At 31.7% G+C, this 23263-nt stretch overlaps 1 protein-coding gene across 9 annotated transcripts in view; it reads right to left on the bottom strand.

Moving 5' to 3' along the window:
• Trdn (triadin) overlaps positions 1-23263 on the bottom strand; it is a 362446-nt gene that overhangs the window by 244963 nt on the left and 94220 nt on the right. For all 9 annotated transcript variants that reach the window (XM_076858293.2, XM_076858296.2, XM_076858294.2 and 6 more), the window contains exons 6-9: positions 16076-16141; positions 12065-12124; positions 6438-6626; positions 730-789 (exon numbers count right to left, since the gene is read on the bottom strand). In XM_076858293.2, the coding sequence (XP_076714408.2) occupies positions 730-789; positions 6438-6626; positions 12065-12124; positions 16076-16141 (375 nt within the window). The remainder of the gene's footprint in view (positions 1-729; positions 790-6437; positions 6627-12064; positions 12125-16075; positions 16142-23263) is intronic.

Raw genomic sequence — 23263 nt, 5'->3', positions numbered from 1 at the left:
TTTTTAGAAATGTTTTCCCGAATATGAACATAAGTTTCACCAGTTTTTAATTCTGCAAAAACCATAGTGCAAGAAATAAGATGCTTATTTTTAATTATGGTATTAGTAAAGAATACCTCATTAAACTCTGGACAGGAATTAAAGATATAAGAGATTAATATACATTGCTTTAACTAAAATTTTTCTCCATTATGTTGACTATTAACTCCAGACTTGACTATCTCCATTAATATTTTTCTGGAATGGCCAAAGTTCATATGTGGGGAGAAAATCTCCTAAGTTTTTTTGAGGGGGTTGAATATTTGAACTGTGATGCATTTTAACATGAATTCTGTTCACTTCTAGGAAAAGAATGTTCACTTTTAAGAAAAGAATGATATTTTCATTGTCATACATTTTTTCTTCTGTTTACAAGGAATTTAAAAAAGATGATTCATCGCTTCACTCCAAGATATTATTAAAGATATTAGCATACTTCACATATGAAGATATTAGCATGTTTTTAGCTTTCAGCTGACTATATTTGCAATAGGCCATGCAGTGATTGAAAGGAAAATTAAAGGCCCTAATGCCACTTATTACTTTAGCTTTTTATTGGCTTTATTCTAGATCTACACATGCATTATGCATTTTTTAAAAAATGAAAATACAGTTTAGTACATTAAAAAGCCAACAATCTTAGAAACAAAGACTATTAAAACAGACAAGTACAAGAATTGTTTGGAATACCTGGTTTTAAGTCCCCATGGACAAACATGTCAATCATATATCGACAGAATGCATACTGATCTGACAGAGTAAAAAGAAAAAAAAATGAGAAAATGGCATCAAAACCCTTCTTTTTTCAATGGAGAAATGGTTTAACAAAACAAAATAGCACAATTCAATTTTGGTTACTACATATTTTCTGCGAAGAAATAATTTGCATTCATGGACATGCAGGGGGGAAAAGGCATAATGAACATAATGCTCCATTTAGTCATACAAAAAATACCTTAAATTTTGAAACAGAGATAATATTATAGTGGTTGTTTTTAAAAATGAAAGCCTTTTTCATCAAATTTGCTACAAAGTCATCACATTAAAGCACTCATTCTCATTTGTCCTTTTGTAGAGTTAGGATGATGAAGCAGAAATTTTACAAAAGAAAATTGGTTGCAATTTGGAATGTTTTACCAAATATTCCCTCCCAGATCCTACATGAAGCTGCAGAATATTTTGTCAAAAAGGCCTGCAGTAGGGCGAACCCCTTTGAAACTCCTCTCCATGACAATGTTCTTTAATTAGAAGAAATCAAGAACAGACTAACAGTGCCAAATGATACCACTGTTAAGATAATTAATTGAGCAATTTTCATAAGACCATTTTATGATCTTGACTAGTCTATGACCTATAGAAAAAAGAGCAAAAAACAGTAAGTGGTGAATATTTGGGACAAACATCTTTAAAAATAACTTCAAGAGTTTTTTTTTTTTCTTTTCTCTCTAAACTATTTCATATTTTCACACAACTTTAAATTTTCCTAAGGTCATTCCAAGTTTCTATTGATGAAGATTCTCATTAGAGTCTGTAAGTTCTACCAGAGGTTCTCTAAATCTTGAATATTATGAAATGAATCTTCTATGCAATGATTTACATTTTAGTATTCTTAGAATAGAGATCTTATTAATCCACCAAATACAAAGGCAGTTTTGGGACCATGTAAGTTTATTGGCTTTATACAACATGACATATTTTTAATTGTTTCACATTATGCATATCAAACATGAAACAACAAAATTTGTTATTCTATTAATATACATTGAAGGATTTTTTAAAACTTTAGAATGTTAAAATCTTTAGAATGTTAATATTTTTAATCAGTTTTATTATGAAACTTTCCCAGGTCTTTCAAACTGTAAATGCTATGGTGATAGATCTAAAATATAATCGTGTTCATTAATACCTAACTATGTTAAGCCAAAACTCATATAATTTCAAAAAGTTGCATGTATTTTTATTGTTGAAATGAAAGCACATTTTCCCACAGGAAACTCAGGAGTGGGAAAAAGGCTAATTCTCAGATCAGTCCATGAATCCATCTGCTCTTTGATGAAGCTGCAGTAACAAAAGTTTCAGATGCCAGGACCTGGGAACCTCATAGTATATGGAAATAAAAGTAAGGTTAAAGGAGATGGTAGCTTCTCTTTTCTGAACACAAGATTTTCTTGCTGAATGGGTAAGTCTGTACTAAGACAAGACAAAAAAGATGCATTTTCCTTTAATGGAAAATTAGAATTAGTTCAATGTGACATTGTCAGTGTTTCCCTTTTGTTTCATGAACTGAAGTGATTATGCCTTTAGATTTCTTTTAGAAGTAGTTCTCGGTTGGCAATTTACTCATCAAAAAGACAAGGGAATTTTCCAAAACAGAAATCTGTGGGACACATCATTTCAAAACTTGTGCTGTGGGCCTGGACCCTAGGATGATGCATTTTTATCAAACTCCCCTGATGCATCTAATCAGATAGATCATATATACAGAATCCCCAATCTAAAACCATTCAATTGTGTTTTTACTCAGTGATCACTAATGACACTACAGCCTCCTAGGACAGCAAAAGAGACTTTTTGTTAGAATGTAGTCTGAAGTTTAGAATGTAGGGACTATTTGTAATTTGAAGGATTTGTATGATGCTCCAAAATGAAATATTGTTCTGTGTCCCAAGGGATGATAGGGTGGCTATACACATAAAATGTTGAACAGTATACTGAATTAATAAAACCACAGTTCAAAGTTTCCTCCTCAATTGAATATTGAGAGTATAACAAAACTTTTTAACCTGGTATGGATATTACCAAAGTGCTATGTTTATTTTTTATCATACCAATAATGTGTGGTTCCAAAGATCATTCTTTTAATTAATGCATCAATAATTCAATGAGCTTCTAATTTGAAAAGAAAATTCTCTATTATTTCAAGGAACTTTCTTTTTCATCTAGAAAATTATTTGAGTAATAACATTTAAAACGTTTTAGTTCTTTATAAGCAAGGCTGTGATCTTATATTCTAATGGCATCACTATTTTTAAAATATTTTACATTAAGAATTTTGTAATATTTTGTATATTTCTGTCTGTCCTCAGATCAAGATGTATAACAATTCTTTGAAGGTATGTGTTGGGCAGTTCCAAGTATGTCTTTTTCACCTGCCTTAGGACAGAGCAAAAGAAAATTCCTAATTCTAAAAGATTCATTTTACAGAGATGCTTCTTTAAACCCAAGTCAAACTATGTAGCTGTAATTTTTTCCTAAAGAAAAATCTGAGTTGTCTTGTCATTGTAACTCTCATAGTTATTGGATAATAATTTACATAAGTTAACTTCATATTTGGTCACCACTTCAAAGTATTTTTTCTCAAATAGCATCGTTCTAGGAATAATCCATGCTGTCCATCTCTCCCCTTTGTGGTCCTCAGGGACCAATGATGGACATCATTCAGCTGCTGCTGCCTTGTCAGTGTTCCCTGTGGAGTGGCAGCTGAGGGAAAATGAATTCTGGGTGCAAAATGTCAACAGAAAGGGATTCTTAAAACTAATCTTTAATGAGGATGGGGTACATGAGTCCAGTGTTCTATAGCAGATTCTCATTAGCTCTACTTTCTCTGACTGCCACAGATATTTAAATACTTGTTGGAAAAGAAAGAAAAAAAATTAGCAAAATACATAGGATCTGGGAGGTTGTTTTGTTTCTTTTTTTCTCTTCCCCACAGACTCACCAGAGACTAAGAAGCAATATGCCATTTTGGCAACACTTCTTACCAACCCATAAATTAATTTAAATTGGTCCGTAAAAACTAAATTATGCAATATAAAAGTTTCTAGTAGGCATGTACACACATATGAATCTTATTCTCAGTGCTTTAAGTATAAATGCATTGTTTATGTAGGAAATATTAAAAGTAACCACACTTAATATATTTACATATATACCATGTAATCAAATAATTTCCAATAATTTTGTGTCCTGTGTAGGTTTCCAAGTAGTAAAAGATCTGCAAAAACAATTTATTTAAAAGGAACTATTTAGACATCTTAATGAAAAGAATATCTTAAATTTATTACATCTAACTTAAGCTAAGCAAATAAATATTTTCTTGACCAAAGAAAAACTAGTTTAATTTTACTGTCAACAATACAAGAACTTCAAAATAAAAGTAAACTCATGCATTTGTATTTTAAACAACATCTTTATCTTATTTAATTAAAACTATTATGTGATTAGGTTTTTAAATAAACAAATTCTCTTAAGTCTTAAGTGTAGAAATAAATGTTAACATATTTATGTGTCTGACCAACCATTATAGGTTAAATTTTGATTACTTACCTAATACTACCTTTATTTAATTGATGATAGCTATTCTCAATAGGAAGCCTTGCTTTAGCAAATGCATTTGTTTAGCTGATGAAATATTATTTGTGTACTTGTGTCTACCTCTGTGTGATATTTGAGCATCCTTTTAAAAGATAAATAGCTCTTAATGTAGAAATGAAAACAGCAAAATGAAAATGGAATAATAATATAATATTAAATAAATCTGGTTACTGATAGGAATAAAATATAGTATTTGTAACTTGAAAATAAATATTATTTGAAAATGTCCTAGTGTTATGTCCTTTTCAGTAAAATATAGCCTCAAAGCCACCAAAGATACTAAAAATGACCATCCCAAAACATGTTCATATTCCTACTTATTGGATAAGTATTTTGACATTCCCCCAAATAACTGGCATACATCTTTATAAACTTAAGATAAACTTGGCATATTTTAACTAGTTTCATGTTGGAAAAGGATGATCTAAAATGCAAAATATTTTAAGATATAATTAAACATATTAGTGAATCAGAAGATTAACTTTTTGTATTCTATCATAGTACAATATTCCATTAAACTATTTTTCTTCATTTATTACATTCATTTTCTATCCCAAATATTCCATAAATGAAATAATTTAAAAAGAGATGATAACTAATATTTTTAATTTTTCAGGGTAATATAATCATCTTAAAAATGAAAGAAATATTTAAGGTTCCAAAGTTTTAATTAAATCCTATATTAAAATATTACTTTGAAATAAGTGAAAATTACTCAAAGTTTTTTGATCACAAAAAGAAAAAAAAAGGATCTTTCTTCCTTCTTTTCTTCTTTTTAAAATATATATTTTAAAATATGTACCTTTCATCCTATAAATCAAAGTTTACAAATATTACTTTTACACTGAAGTTTACTAATATTGTCAATTTGGGGAAGATAAAATTACAAAAGTAGATAAAATACAAAAGTATACTGCATATTTCAGATCATGTTAACTATAATGAGGAAAATTATTGTCATTTTTCTGTCCGAAAGCTTAATCAGTAATTAGATGTTAAGATTTTTTTTTTTTAAACATAAACGTCTCAGAGAATCCAACTCCTTCATTTTAACTCTCACATAAAATTATTCAATTGCTACCAGAGTAAAAGATAATTTTATTTTGCACCCTCTGTAAGACACAACCTTTACAGAAATAGGTTAGGTTCCACATTCTAGTCAGGGAGTCTCATAGTGTGTAGTGACCTTGACCTAAGAATGGACTTAGGGAAGGAAAGATTCAACAAAGCCCACAAGGTGGGAATAAAAGGCCCTTAGTAGTCCTCTAAACACTTCACCGCTTTATATTTACATAGAACCCTTCCATAAAGAACTTCAGTTGTCTAATCCACCTCTATTTAAATGCTATAGCATTTCTGAAGTGAGGGTATAAGTTTGACATCACTCTTATTGAAGAGAATCAGTCACCTGTCAGCTGTAGAGCTTTCCAAAATCATCAATTTAGTCATTGGAAACTGGCAAAAAAACGCTGAGAGTTCTTTTTTCTCTAACTTTGTTGCCTATTAAATTCAATGAATTTTATAATTTGATCATATTCTAAATTGTGTGTGCTTTCAGAGACCATGAGAATGTACAAATAGTTTTAGTATTTATTATTAATAATTTGGACACAGACTCCTTAACAAATCTTTGGAATTGCTATCATTTTTTTTTCTGGAGTGCTTTTCTCTTAAGTATGACACACAAAATTGTTCAATTGTTATTCCGTCTCTTAATAGAAATTCTACATCTCAAGAATTCAACATTTACTCTCAACATTTAAGTAACTCCAGACTCTAATTCAAAAACCACTTTAAAATACTTCAAAATGCAACCTTAGATATGTTTGAACCCATTTTATATTTCTATAAATAAATATTAATTCCCATTTTATTATATTTATTTTTCAGTATATTTACATGTATGGGTCAGTTACCCCTGTTTGGAGTCTGATTTTGATCTTTGTCAGATTAATTTTACTGCATCTGCTTCTTGCCCAATATCCTCTTAGAGCCTCGGGCTGCTTCCTCCTCTGAATGTTTACCTTGCTGCTCATGTTTGGACAGTGCCTCTTTGTCCTCCTTTTCTTTATTCTTCTCTTTGGTTTTCGGTGTTGGTTTCTGTACTTCTTTTACTTTTGCAGCTGTTTGCTTCATTTTCTCTGGTTTCCCACCTTTTGCTTCCTTTTTAGTCTTTTCATCAGTCTTTTCTTTAGCCTTAGCCTTCTTTTCTTCTGTTTACAGTTAAGAAACATTAGATTATTACTTTTTTAATTTACCAATAGACTATTTCTTCTGTAATTGCTACTTAAGCATAATTTTTAGAAGAAAGAGGAAAGAAAAAAAGGAACCGGAAACTGTAATTTTGACATAAATATTTGTGATTGTTATCAAAGTTTAATGCAATGTATGAAGGGCTATCTTAAACTTATAGCTCACCTGAAAAATGCAACTCTTTTTTAATTAAAAATGCTATATTTTATGTAATCAAGAGAGACTAAGCTACATTTAAATTCAGAGACTTTTCTTCTGACAAAATCATTTTGGAAACAGCAAAACCAGTTTCTTGCTATGGAGTCCCTCAAAGGTATGTTATACTGAGACTCTCCAAGGAGGAAAATTATGCTATATATATTATCCAAAATTATTTTACCATAAATTTCTCATACAAATTTTACCCACTCACTTCATAAGTTTCGAGATTCCAAACTCTTCGTGGGTTCTGTGACTATACTTGGGATTTTCTTCTACATTCTATGAACCATTTCTAAATGTGCTTTGCTTGCTTTTTGCTTTTTCCTCTAGCAAACTCATACATATCGTGACGAGAAAAAAAAAAAAAAAATCTGCTTTCTGTGGATGACTTGAATCAACACCGTTCTAGAAACCCATACTGAAATGTTTATTAGGGTCTGTCTGGAGCAAAATTTCCCCTGGAATGGCCAACAGCCAAATTTACACAACTCAAAAAGCCCTTCCAGAGAATGTATATTAGTCTGAGCTCATAGATATTTGATGAATCTTTACCAACACAGTAATGTTATTTTCTAAAGAAATATTTAATGCAGTGTTTAAAACCCTGAGATACTTGTTTTCATTCTGTTTGTCTTTTCACAGCTCCTCTCCAAAAGTTTCTTTTCTTCCACCATTCAACTTCATTTTTCTTGAATGCATTATGTATTTTTCCCATGCTAACATTGTCAAACTGCAGTGTATATTTTCCACATATTCTATATATCAAAATTTCACCACATTAAATTCACATGTAAAAAATTGGCTTTGATATTGAATTTAATCATTTCTTCCCCTGATATTTCATTGACCTGAATTTTTATTAAAGCATTTTATTTCCTATTGTGTATTTTGAATTACAGATGATTGTTCACTTATCTGTGTTCCTTACCACACTTATAAGCAACTTGAAAATAGGAACTCCATTATTCAACTTTGTATCACCATTATGTCTAGTACAGTGCTTTTTTCAGAAAAAAAAAACAGAATAAATTTATGCTTAACTGATGGAGTAAATATTTCATTATATTCAGGTCATATATATAACAGTAATAGATTAAATATTTAAATAGAAATGTTTAGAATAAATGTATTAAATCTTGGAAAACTTGTTAACTGATTTTTGGTTTATGCTTTGTTATGTGAAATTGTTATTTTTGGCTGTTCTGTATGATATGTACCTGATCCTTTGTAGACTGACACAAATTTAAAATTGGCTTTACACTATACAATTAAAAAATGTTAAATTTATATCTATTTGTAATTTCATAAAAATTTATACAGAGACAATTTTCTTAGAAACAGGATTATTATAATCATTTATTTTAAGTATACAAATGGTAAAATTTTCCCTACCTATTTTAGAAATTTATCAGATCCTCTCATCTTTGAAATAGATAACTTTGTCTTCAATAGAAAAATTAAGAACTCCATAATGAGGTTAATATAATGAGAAAAATATTATGAAACTATAGCAATATCAAATTTCTACTTGTTTTGATCAAACTGAATCAATATTCTTAAATTGTATGACAAAGTACTTTTCCTAATTTTTAACAAAAAGAATGTAAGAGACATTCATTCAGGATTGATAAAGCAAATATATATATATATATATATATATATATATATATATATATATATATATATATATGTTTGTGTGTGTGTATCCATGTTGTATTTAAATAACCTCATTTTAGTTAGGTAGATAATTAATTCATGACATTTGTCAAATACAAAACAAAATACTTTAATCAAAAGAATGACATCTGCATATTTGATATAATTTTGCAAGTAGCATTGCCCATTTATAATTTTATAAGAATAAAATGTCTGTCTCATGCCAAAGTAGAGAAATATGTTATCTAATAAACATACTATGGTTCTACCTATTTTTGGAGTTAGAAAATACCTAATTCCATCTCTCATTCATTAAGTAACTACAAATTGCTTGACTTTTCTATGCCTCAGTTTTCCTGCATTTAAAATAAATCATCATTGTAGCTGCCTCTTCCCCTAATAATGCTGTGGAAACAAGCAAGATAATGAACAACAATAACACAACAACAAAAATTGAACACTGCAAAATAAGTACATAAATTCCTAATATTGAAAATACATGTTACATTATTAGAGCTCTTTGAAACTTCCTTTCAATTTACACAGAATTTAATATATACAGGAGGTACTACATTGTACTAATTCTACATATGAGAAATCCAAGAAACAAAAGCCATTTGGTAAAGATGGTACAACCAAATGAGTCAGGAAAAATAGCAGTAAAACCAGAATGTCTAACCAATTTCCTAAGAACACTAACTGGCATAAAGTTATAAATATTATCCTGTGGAAATGATACAAAAATATATCTTAAGACATATGGGAGTAGATATAAATATACACAGACCCAGCTAAAGTAATACAGTCTTCCTGAACATGGTCACAACAGCAGTAGCCTCTCCCACTTCATCAAACACAGACATCTTAAGACCTGCTATTTCCAGGCCAGTTAAAATAGTCTATTTCAAACTTGGCTCACTTCATTCACCTTCTCATTCCATCATTGTCTTCTTTGTATTTCCTCTTTATAATTTTTAATGAACTACAGATGTAGGCTAGTTCTGATACAGGACCCTACATCTGCTCCAGGGTAGACAATGAAATACCCACTGTGAAAATTCTGAGGTGGGCTATTTAGTTGCTGTCCTTGGACAGACTGTGGTTGAAACAGAGATAGAAATACTGTGTTCCATAAAAGTGCCTCTGGGAATAAAAGCTCTTTCTAAGGAGACTCACTTTCAAGTTTATATTTATGTCTGATTTAAATGTTACATACTACAGTTTAGACCTATTAAATCCTATTCTCTTTTCCTAGAAATCACAACACACACAAAGAACATTTCCTATATGTTTCCTGTTCCTAAAACAACATACACATATAAAATGAAAATAAATTTTTGTGTGCATGTGTGTATGTGTGTGTGTGTGTGTGTGTGTGTGTGTTTTATAGTTTGCATCTATCTTCTCCAGAAGAATGTATGTAAATGGAAAGCATTTGTAGCAGGCTGACTCAGGATGGTGCCCAAAGATTCCTGCCTTTTGTACCCTTGCATAGTCTGCTCCCTGTGAATACAATTTGACCTAGAAATATGCTAACCAATAGTACACTACCAAAGTGGATGAATGAGACTTGCATGATTAGTCAACATGAAATTGTGATGTCTTCATGCTGATTCTTTCTCTTGCTAGGTCTAATGAAGTCAGCTATCATATCAGTCATACTCCTGCAACAAGGAATTAAGGGATACCTCTGGCCAACAAGCAGCAAAAAGCTGAGGCCTTCATTCAAATAGCTATGAGAACTGAATTTGCCAATGTCCTATAAATGAACTTGGAAATGATCTTTGTCCAAGTGAACTTTCAAATGATACTTCAGCCCTGGTTAATACCTTGTTTTCAGTTTTGAACAGATTGTGAAGGAAAGTACTGAACTAGTCCATGCCCAGGTATTGGACCCACAGCCTCAACATTTGTGGTCATGTTTTACACAACAATAAATAACAAATACAGCATTCAACACATACTTATTGAAAAGATTTATTTAATTACCTTTGGAAAGAATACTTGATTTACCTGAGGGTCACCTGGGTTTCTGACTTAATCCAATTATACACTAGCAATATGACCTGACCAAATTGTTTCGTCTTTCTAGGGGTTAATTTTTTTTCACCTATTAAATTAAGTAATTAATTTGGAAAATCACTAAAATCTCTACTAGCATTTAGATTATATATATATATATATATATATATATATATATGTAATTCATTTTCACTCACATCTGTGGAAGAGAGCCAAATAAAATTAAAATGTATTTATTTAGCTATAAATTTAATATTGAGACTAAATTCATGCTACTTTTTAAAAAAGCAGTCTCATTTTATAACCCATACATTTTAGCTTCAATAAAATATCAGCTTAGCTTATAGAAAATAATTATTTTAAAATATATTTCCCTTAAATGGTCTAATATTTAAAATTTTTGAATTAACAAACTGAATGTTAAAATAGATTCTTTCTCCTAAATGATTAGATTCTTGAACTTAATAGATTATAATTTCTAAAATATACTGATTACAACTTCTATTTTAAAATACGAGGAAGACAATTAAATTTAGGGGATAAGGTTTAACTTCCAGTTCATATTTATATTTTTCTAACACAAAATAATTGGTAACTAAATTTAGAATAGATCAGTTTACTCAAAAAATCAGTATTCAGTTGTGGAAATAATAATATTATAGTGATATTCTAATTGATTTGTAGGGGTATATTATCAAGATACTTTTAGTGTTCAAAGTCTTAACATAATAATGAAGTTATGTGCATGAAAAAGAAAATGAAACTCTGAGTTTGAATTTCCTGAAATCCATCACAAGATGTAATACTTGTCAAAAACTACAAACCAGATATGTTATTTTCTTATTGCCTAAGTAACAAATTATCACAAACAGTTGCTTAAAACAATGCCAATTTATTATACCCCAGTTTACATGATTTTAAAATGTTGGCTCACTATGGCTCAATTGGGTTCCTTGTTTATGGTTCACAAGTCTAAAACTGGTTCACAAGTCTAAAATCAAGCTATCAACAGAGTCCTTTCTTAGTGAAGTCTCTGGGAAAGAACATTTCTTACGTTTTCCATGTGGCTAAGGAGGGCAAGTTCTCACACTTCAAATCTCTCTGCTTCTGTTGCTAAATCTCTCTGCTTCTGAATACTTTGCAATAGCATTTTGAGCCCACCTGTATAATCCAGGATAATCTCCCTGTTTTAGATCAAACTTCCCTACTCCTGCAATATTCGGTTGGCCATGTCATGTAACATCATGATGGGAATGACACCAAAGGGGAAAAGTCATGGAACAAAATTCTCCCAATCAAGTATGATGAAGCTCTTCATTTTCCTCTCCTATTTAAGATGATCATTTATCACAGTCAGTTTTTTTATTCTTTAGATAGTAAATTTTAAATATAAGGTTCATTCTTATGTAAATGCAAATGAAATACTGAATGGTAACAAACATCTGATTCTCTATTGCCTAAAATAAAATCTTTTAAAGTAAAAAGTATTCAGTTGTGGAAATAATAAAGGAAATTTTACCTTTTGCTCCTGCCTTTGTCTCTGGCTTTTCTTTCTTCTCAGTTTTTTCCTTGTGAGTTGCTTAAACACAAAAATTTTACATTAGTATATACTTTAATAGATTTCAAAACCAAGTTTTTCCTTGCCCTTCGTTTTGTAACCATCAAAATTATGGACTGCTTTGAAGATTTATGACATTGATGAATCTAATTCAGGAAAAAAGTTACAAGTGTAATAATAACTTCATAGAATTCAATGTAAAACTTAACATTGATTTAGAAAGCATTTTGAAACCTAGATCCTCCCGTCCTTTTTTAAGTCATTATTCCAAGAAGATAAAGCTTTCAGGAAAAAAAAAAAAAAGAAAAAGAAGGAGCAATTTTATAAGGATTTGTTGAAAAATGTATCTCATGTCAGGAATAAAAACTCTATTTAGGATTAATAGCAAGAAGTATTTAAATCAGAACTAAAGCTGTGATTAAGCTCAGTGTTTTCTCAACAGGGGCACAATTGACATTTGGAAAGAACAATTCCTCACAGTAGGAGACTGTCTTATGCTTAAAAAAAAAAGTTTAGTCTCTCTGGTACCTGCTTCCCAAATGCCCTCCAGTCCAATGTCATTTTGACAACAAAAGTTTTCCAAATATTCCCTAGAGGGGAAAACTGTAGTTGAGAACCAACAGTAGTATGAAGAGTAATTCAAAAAAGGATTATTAGTAAAGTATATTAATTAATCATTATCCTACATGATACCTGAGATATTTTCTCCTTACTTATTTAGCTAATTAACAAATCAATATAAATGTGTTTTAACTTGGCTTTTTATTTAGATACACTGATAAAATCTGTGTATCTCAATAGTTTAAGTAAAGGTTATCTGAGAAGTACAATAGCATGTGTAGCATATTTTTATATTTCAAATATATTAAACTGAGTGTTTTGTTGTTTTCTCTAAATATTATATAGTTCTCAGAATTTATACACTGTTTTTTGAAGTATAAAAATAGGACTTAGGTAAATTCTAAAATATTAAGAGACAAAATACAAGATTTAATTAAACAGTTGGTTTAAGGAAGAAGTCAAATTAAAGCCTCAAACATTTCTCCATCTATATTAGAACACTAATATACATCAGCTTTTCTTATAAAAGGAAAAACAAAAAAAAAATTAGGAGGTGGGGCTTAATAGGAGGTGTTTGGGTCATGGGCCGTCCACTCTCAGAAACAGATTAAGCTGTTCTCATTAGAGTGAGTGAGTTCTTACTCACGAGAATGAGTTGTTTGACTTTCTTGACTCTCTCCTTGCCTTCCACCATGTGATAATATATCAGGAAGGGCTTCACCACAAGCTTTTTATTTGAATTGAGCCCAGGAGCCCTTTACCACTGAATTACATCCCAGTCCTTTTTATTTTATTTTCAGACAAGGTATCACTAAATTGATTAGGCCCTTGCTAAATTGCTTAGGCTGGTCTCAAACTTCGGATTCTTCTGCATTAGACTCCAAAGTTACAGAGATTATAGCCTTATACCACCATACCCAGCCCAATCTGTAGTATATTTTATAGCAGCAGAAAACAGACCAAGATTCCCTCTATTAATAGTTATCCCAAAATCTCAGAGAAACCATGCTAGCCTTATAGAAAGTTTAAAGCATTGTCCAGTTGATGACCAAGTGACCCTGACAGAATACACAGCTGCTGAAAGAGCAGGGACCTTCTCCAGGGATTCAGCATGCCCAATAGCCACCTAGGCTACATTTGGGGTTATGGGTACCAGAGTGGACAATGTTGGCAAAAGGAACACTATGATAGGATGCACAGGGTATAATCCATGCAAGATCAAGGTTTATATTAGAATATCTCATAAAACACAAATACCCAGCTGGGCATGGTGGCATGTGCCTGTAATCCCAGTGGCTCATGAGGCTGAGGTAGGAGTATCCCAAGTTCAAAGCCCACCTCACCAATGGCGAGGCACATAGCAACTCAGTGAGACCCAGTCTCTAAATAAAATACAAACTAGACCTGTGGTGTGGCTTAGTGGTTGAATGCCCCTGAGTTCAATACCCGGTACCAAAAAAAAAAACCCCAGAAACAAAAATACCCATTTAAAGGGATACCGTAAATAAAAGAATACAACATAACATTTTATTTATTTTCAATTTAGATAAATTTAATATAATATTTATAATTTAAATGTCAAAAATCTTCATTATTTCAAAAACAAAAAAAAAATTAGCTACTGTGAAGGTTGAAAAATACACATAAGAAATACCAGTTTATTTCATTTAGCCAGAGTACATAAAGCCTGGTGCTCATAATTCTGTGTAACTCACCAGTAGATAAGAAATTGACATCTGTTTCGAGAACACAGAAAGAAGATGGCTATATTGAAATTGATGGAAATTATCACTAAGTAAACATTAATAAAAGGATAAATATTGAATTCAAATATTCAAGTGTACACATACAATAAGTAATATTGAAGCATGTTTCAGTGGATATTATTTAAATGTCATAAGTATTCTCCCATATTCCACCTAAATGGAATGTTTCACAAAGAAAGAAAACTAAGCAGGATATGCATACTGTGGATACATAAATGAGCTGAAATATCCTAGACATGATCCTCTTTAAAATAAAAACAAAAATAAATTAGAATCTTACTTCACATTGCATATTGGAATGGAATTTTAATGAATTCAAGTCAAATGTAAAATATGGAAAGTTCTTTAAATTTAAGGAAAATATTAGTAGCTATCAAATTAATCTATTTTATTTATTTATTTTTTTTAGTTGTTGCTAGACCTTTATTTTTTTTAATTTATATGCAGTGCTGAGGAACGAACCAAATGCCAAACAAGTGCACTACCACTGAGCCACAGCCCCAGTCCCTCAAATTAATCTTTGATGCAGGTTCAAAAGCTGAAAAAGCCCAAGAAAATATCAACATATCTAGTCACATGAAAGTCCAGCAATCTAAACACACACACTAATACATTCAACATGTGTGTTCACATGGATAGAAAACCTAAGAGTGACTGCAAAACTAGCAGAAACATATTTGAAAAAAGTTATGAACTAAGAGATCTATATGCCAAAATCACACCACTAGGAAAAGTGGGTAATGATTGTGAACATTTACAAAAGGAAATATACATCACTAAAAGTTATATATAAATTATTCAGCCTATTAGTAGCAATCAGCCCTAAGATAGGGTGGAAGACAACATTGGCATTTAAATACTATGCAGGCTTTTAAAAAAGAATAGGGCAAATATTTATTTATGGGTCTGAAAAAATTTCTAGGATGTATTTTTAAAAGTCATAACATAGGATATGTCAGATTTTGTGTAGAAACAGGGAGAAGCAATAATATATATTATTAATAATATACTAGTAAAAATATTATAGTACTATTATTATAGTATTATAAAATATATTTATATAATTATGTTATAAATTACACATTTATGTATTAAATCTCTAAAAGGATTAAACTCACACACATAGTTTACGGTAAGAACTTGGGGTGGGATTGAATGGGAAGTGGAATGGCAGGGGCGAGGGAAGGTTTTCACAAAGCAAGTTTATATGCCAAGCAGAGATGGTGTTCTGATTACCTATTTTAAATAAATAAATAAATAAAAACTAACAACAAAAAAGTACAGCCTAATAGTAATTAATATCATTAAAATATTGAGATCTACTATCTTGTGTATAAAATTGATAAGTATTTTCTGGGAAAATATTCTCACTGCTGGCTAATGCAGCTTAAAAACTGCTGGCTGGGGTTTGGGGGTTTGACATGGCATTTCTGAAACGTCAAGTGGTATGGGGAATTCAAGAGCATTAGGGACTTAGTCCTTTTCAATCCAGAAATTCCTCCCTTTAGAATCTGTTCCAAGGAAATAATCATAATATTAATTGAAAAAGAAGAAATGCAAGGTCAGCTAAAATTTGAACGGAAGAAAGGGAATTCAAAATAAAAAGGTTTAATGTTAACAACAGCAAAAAAGAATGTCTGCATACCTTTCTTTTCAGGTTTTTCCTTTTCTTTTGTTTTTTCTTTGTCTTTTTCCTTTTCTCTGTGTGTGACTAGAAAGGAATAGATAAAACTTCATTTAAATACAAGGAATAAATGATAAGATAATTGCATGACAGTTTTGATGTAAAAAACTTTTCGGCTGCTTTTAGAGATTTTCCTTTAACTGACATGAGGGTTTTACATATTTGGAGGTTTAAGCTTCAACATAATTATAGATTTGCTTTTTATTTCTATTTTTATTTCACATCTAACCACAAACCAGTACCAAAAGTAGGTCTCACTGCAAAGATAAGCTATGCTTCAACTTCTCCAAGTCTTTAATTTCATGATTAGAAATTTAAAAATCATTGTGACTCCAAAAGAATAACAATTCTAGTATTGATATTAGATAAATGCCAAAAATCTGAGTACAAAATAGAGAGACATAGTCTTCTGAACTGAAACTAGTAGAATCAACCCAAATTATATATGTTAATCTTCTACAGCAATATTCTAGATTAAAATTTTTGAAGACACACTAGAATGAGATTACAATGTGAATAAATCTTTAAAAAAACAAAACTTAATCCAATGAGCTATAAACCAATTAATTATTACATCATTTGAATTTAAGTCATAATCTCACCCCACACTTTAGTCATAATTTGTATTAATTATCCAAACTAGAAGTATGGGATTCAACTCAGATTTCTCTCTCTCTCTCTCTCTCTCTCTCTCTCTCTCTCTCTCTCTCTCTCTCTCTCCTCTCTCTCATTTTCCTCTTCTGTTCATGAACTAAGCTGTTTCCATCTTAGCTTTTTCATATTTCTCTCATTCAACTTCTTTTATTTAATATTATGTTACCTACCAATTGCATATTTACACAAATATAAGGAAAGCACACCTGCCATGAACTAAAACTCTGCTAAGCAAGATAAATACCATCCCTGTCATTGGGATGTCAACCAGCTAATGGTTGATGGATGCTGAACAAATAATTACAAGGGTAGTTAATTGCAGTTAGTGTAATTGCTATGAAGAAACAGGCGGGATGGCATATCAATGTATAAATTAGGACCTAATCTCATCTACATATTTGGAGAAGGTCCCCTGGTAGGAGTGAAAAGAAGAATAAATTAGGTTTGTCAGGGAGTGGGAAAGACAAAGGAGAAAGAGGCCCTTTCGAAAAATTAGAACAAGATGCTTTTCTTGGCCATGCTATTATTGAAACTTTTATTACAATATCCTGACTAGTCTCTTGAATCTTGAGATTTATTTTATCCCATCTCACATTAACTCTTGTAACCAAAGTCTGATTATATCATTCACCTGTTGTGTAAATTAGTGTCCCCCTCATTGCTTAGCCTGGCATCTGTCTCTGAGTAGGTGTTACAACAAATATAAAAATATTTTATTGCTTTAGGGATCTGACATTTGCTTACCAATCCAATCTCATCTACCAGGAATTTCTCCTTGAACTTTACATTCCAGTTATAACAGAACCGCTTGTAGCTCCACAGCACACCATGTGCCCTTGTGCTGCCTTTTCATCTCTGCTTGTTTGTGTTTTCCACCTCGAATTCTCACACCCACATTTCTTCATTTTTCTTCCCCTGTTTCATGCAATCTTTCAATCCTGGATCAAATGGCTCCTGCTCTGTAAAATTTCTTTGATGTACACTTACTCTATACATCAGTTACAAAATATATGTTATTCTATTTTAGCTACAAAAAAAACCCCATTGTAATTATAGTCATATGCCTGACTACCCAGTAGATGAAATATTTAAGGTCTGCATCACATTATTTTACTTTGTCATTACTGATTCATCTTGTAATGTCTGTCATACAGTGGATTCTCTATAGTATTTTTGAATAAGTGAGATTCTAGCTTATATGAAGAACTAGTTTCCTTTTCTAATGAAATTCTGTTTATAGATCATCATGTGGTAGTATAGATATAATTAGGCACTGCTTGCTTCCAATGATTTGAATTTTTTTATAGTTTATTAAAATTTCTCAAATAAATCCCAGAAAGAAACAGGAAGGGGGAAAAATACCTCAGAACATAGAGACATTTTTCTTTAATTTTTAAATGCTTATTTTAGGTGTTTCAGAGCTAATAAATTCAATATAACTATCTCACAAAATAAAAGGGGGAAATGAGCATTTACATAGACCACAAGTAGCTTATTTTGGTTTCTGTGGATCACTATTAATTAAGCTAAAATTAAAAAAAAAAAAATTCTTGGCAAAAACAAAGCCTCTTTTAAAGTTTCTCTAGGGGGAACCAAGTTTGTGTGAGATAAGCCATGCTTTCAGAGCTCTGATTGGAAAGAGCCCCAAGGGAGCACCTAATCTGCAGCTCTGCCTCTGTAAGGGACGGGGCTCACCCTCCTCAGACAGCTGGTTGTCCATTCCACTAAAGGATTTTCAGATTGACGTGTGCACAGGCATAAATGGGAGAATTAATACAAAATCAAAAGAGCAAGGGGGCTGAATTCAGACTCAAATTAGCATATTAACTCCTCATTCCTGTTACCCAGGGGAAAAATCTGGTTCCTCCAGTCAAAGTTTTGATTTACAGACACAGTACTGTATGCTGGAATTTCATTATCCCCCTTCAAAATAACACCATAATACAGCTTAGTGAAGCAGCTGGACTCATGAGCTCTAGGGAGCTGTTCAAAATGGCAGATAGCCACTAAAGCTGCTTGGATGGAAACTTCAAACTTTGGCAAGAAGGTGCTCAAATACCAAGTTTTGAAATGTCTCACCACAGCAATGCAACAGTCAATATCTGTGTTAATAATCATTATAAAATTTAAAAAAATGATTTGCTGAAGCAACTGCATTTGTTTGTGCATCTTTTTGCTTAAGACCTGTAACCAGGAGTTTCCACATGGAAGAAAAAGAAAAGAGTATCTTCTTGTCACCAGTCCAGCTTGGCAAGTTCTATCTGAGCCAAGACAGTTTTAGCTCAGAACAAAATAAGCTTTTTGCACCTGCTAGAGCTTAATTTGTTTGTCATCTTCTTTATAAGAAACAAAAGTCCCTTCGGTGTGCTGATAATTAAAAACAAATGGAATCCACCAGTTGGAATGGCCCTGATGTTGGCATTGGAATTGGCATTGCTCTCCTGTTCCTATGCTTGTCCAGACTCTGACCTTTCCCTGACCAGAACATTCAGCTCAACTCAACTTTGAAGTGTGTCTCTCACCCTCCCCTCATGGCTTCTCTCCAGCTCTCTCCAAGCTGTGCTCTGTGCTTTTGCTTTTGATCCCAGCAGCTGACAAGCAGACTTATGTCTTTTCTCAAGTGCATCAGAGCTCACAGTACCCCTGACCTTGAGGTTTTTATTGGGTAAAAAACTCCATAGAAGGCAAACAGCAGGGAGCAGTTGTCAGAGTTCTTTGTTATTGTCTGTTCTTACTTCAAAAATCAAACATTTTGGTGTTAAAACTGTTAAGCTACTGATCTGTGTAGACTATTGCATTCTCCAACTAATGGGGAGCAAACAAATTCCACCAAAATTCCGAAGCTTATACCTGACTCCAGAGCAGGTAACTGTGTAAGACTAATTTGACCATCCAAACAGAAATAAATCAGCTAACCAATTAGGCACTAGCTTTTTTTAATATTTATTTCAAAGTTTTAGGTGGACACAATATCTTTATTTTACATTTATGTAGTGCTGAGAGTCAAACCAAGTGCCTCCTGCATGCTAGGCAAGCTCTCTACCACTGAGCCACAGCCCCAGACCAAGACTTTTTTTTATTATGAAAATACAGGGGAGCATGAATGGTAAACTGGACTAGAATTCACTGAATTTTGTTTTAGTTAATTTCTCTATATTTTAGATTTCAAGTGCTTTGTTATGGGTGGAACCAGCAATTGATAAATTTTAAATAGGTGAAGATTTCAGACAGCCTCATAAAATTTATACATATTTATTCTTTGATTCCTCAGTTTTTAACAATACACCATAAAACACATTCATTTTTTAACACTTAAACTGTTACTTTAAAAGAAACAAATTGTTTTAGCCAATATTAAACAAAAATGGCCAAATATACTCTATTTTAAAGTGTATGTCTCTCTGTGTGTGGTTGTTTTTCCATCTAAAGAATTTTAATTCTGTACTAAGGCAAAATAATCTGTACACTTTTTAAAAGATAATGGTAAACATAATAGGAAAGGGTTCTTAAATAGAAAAACTTCAAAAAATTGCATTATCTATTTTTTTCAAGAAAGAAATTATTACTTCAGCTTTAACAAATGAACACAATTTTAGAGTTGGTAGGAATATGAGAGATCAACTAGCCTGAACTTCTTTGTCCAGGATAAGAATCTAGACCAGAGCAGAAAAGAATACAACTATCTGATGATGACTCCCCGCAAAATTGATGTTTAGTCATCCCAGATTCTATACAGACTATAAACTTATTCTATGAGCCAAAGTGTGCTGATTAGATTCTGCAAGCATGTTATCAACAATCTATCCTTCAGTAGTGTGCACACTTCTTTTTCATAATAAAATTACTTTTATTTCTGTATTAAAGTGGAAGACTTGGAAAACTAAATAAAATTAAAATTTTATCTGATACATATGTTTTAAACCATACAACAGGAATTTTTAACATTCTAAAACATCAATTTTATTCTCAAGTCTGACTTAATTGTATGGAGATTTACCTGGGGGCTCCATAGCCATAGTAAGACCTGTAATCACTTATTTATATGTGTAAAGTTACTAGGAAGGCAGTGCTTCATAGCTTTATGCAGAATCTTCAATTCCAATTTTATTTTCCAGTTTTTTTCTTTCATAACTAACTGCCAGAAAATTTATATATATACACACATATGTATATATATATAAAATTATACTTAATTATATATATATATATATATATTCATGTATTTATAATATGCACCTATTTTATATATATATATATATATATATATATATATACATATATATGTGTGTGTGTGTGTGTGTGTATGTATACACACACATACATATATATATAAAATTAGGTCAGCTGAGAAAAGACAAAAATAAAAGTTTATATAATACTAGATGCCTAAATTAATTTGAAGACTTTGAGGTCATTGTTATACAGGACTTTAGGATATTCTGATATGTTTTAATGTCCTATTCTTTTGGCTTTTGAGAATCACTACAGGCTAAATCCCTTGTCAGCTTATGATTCCAATCCTGCAATTGTTTCTCAGAAACTTAAGGAGTCCTAAGCCAGTCAATTAGCATTACTGTTTTAAATCACCCTCTGAAAAAAATGTTTCTGACTCTGTGTGTGTGTGAAAGTTTTATAAATTGAATTGTGTTCCCCCAAGAAAGATATGCTACAGCCCTAACCTCCAGTACCTCGGAATATGACATTATGCTTGATAGAAGCATCTTTACAGAGGTGATCAAATTAAAATATCATTAGGCCACTTCTTAATCCAATATGACTGATGTCTGCATAAAAGGGGAAATTCACACAGAGAGTCAGACACACACAGAGGGAACACAATATCTGAAAAGACAGACATACAGGGAGCACATCTTCTGAAGACAATAGCAGAATTTAGAATGATTTATGTAGAAGCCAAAGATTGCCCACAAACACAGGGAGTTAGAGAGAGTCATGCAACAGATTCCCCTCACATCTCTCAGAAGGAACCAACTCTCTGAAAAATTTGACCCAAAACTTCAAAGCTCTATAGCTGTGACATCAACACTTTTTATTATTTTAAGCCACCCAATCTTTGGTACTTTTTAGTGATAGCTCTAAGAAACTAATATGAATCATTTGACTTTCATTGAGCACTTTAAAACAAATTCCCACTTAGTTCCTTAAAGACTGACCCTGACCTAGCTTTTATGTCTTCCATTTTAGTAAGCTCCAGAATTCATGCCTGAACCCCTAAACACTCATTTCTTCCAAGGCCCTATCAGAAAACTGCAGTCAGACACACTCAGCAACTGAGGCAGTGAGGCCTCCAACAGCATCCCTGCCTCTAGGACCTCTCTGGGAAGTATTCAGTACACAATGGTACAATTGTATTGACCTTTTCAGAACTTTCATGGGACTAGGTTCTATTGGTTATTGAATTTTCCATTCTTAGTATGGTGTTTGTCACAAAGTAATTTCTGTGAATAAATTAATGTGCATTGCTAAAAAAATTGTTGTGGCCAGCTTTTTCTTTTAGTCTTCCTCTAAGAATACCTCCCTTTCCTACCAACACATCTCTGATGCTGACCATCTGCCAGCTGGCTGTGTGAACTGCCTCCTCATTCCTGAGGTCACTTCTTCATCTGAACACCTGATACCCCAGGTGGATGCACCCCACACCTGTGGTCGGAGTACCCAGCAGGTTTCCTTTCAACCAGGAGCCTTCCTCTAGTTATGTTTAATACTAATTTCTTGTCTTTTCTGGTTTGTTCTGCTCTGTGAGTAAACTAACATGTTTAATACTTAAATAGAAGTTTTAATATTATCTGAAATCAACAGTGAAATTTGCAATTGCAAGAGAAATAAGACAATGTACAATAAACAAGCAACTGCAGGGAAAAAACCAGAGCAAGTTAAAAATAAATTCCTTTTTTACTTCAGATAATTGGATCATGAGTGTTTCATTTGTTTCTTTTTGCTTTTTTCTTTTTCGCATTTTCCCAACTGTCCAGATTAGATTTTACTACTTTAAGTTATATTATCACAATTTTGGTTCTGTGAGATTGGTTTCAGATTGCAGATTATAGTTTTTTGTTTTACTATCAAATTGGTGATTGCCTCTGACCAAATAAATTTGACATTTTAGTAGCCCAATTAAAGCTGAGTAATTTTATGCATGTGTATGTGTGTTTATATATTATGTACATATATAGCATTATATATATATATATATATATGAAGCATATAAATATAAAAAAATATCTTTATAAAAATCAAGCAAAGATTAACAAAAATAGCAATAACTCATCCATTCATTTATTATTTGACTATTTTTTTGAGTGTGTTGGGTGCTTTGTTAGATGTTAAAGTGATTTTTAATTTACTTTAAGCATACAGATTCATAGCTGGCAAGAGTCTGAGAGATTATTGAGCCTGAATCTCCTTGTTTGGGGATAAAGAAATGCAGTCATATGTCAGAAGTAAAGCTGATCTAGAACATGTTTGGAGATAAAC

This window comes from Callospermophilus lateralis, chromosome 6, assembly GCF_048772815.1.
Source record: "Callospermophilus lateralis isolate mCalLat2 chromosome 6, mCalLat2.hap1, whole genome shotgun sequence".
In the NCBI taxonomy this organism is placed as follows: domain Eukaryota; kingdom Metazoa; phylum Chordata; class Mammalia; order Rodentia; family Sciuridae; genus Callospermophilus; species Callospermophilus lateralis.
This window is presented reverse-complemented; position numbering and strand designations above follow the sequence as displayed.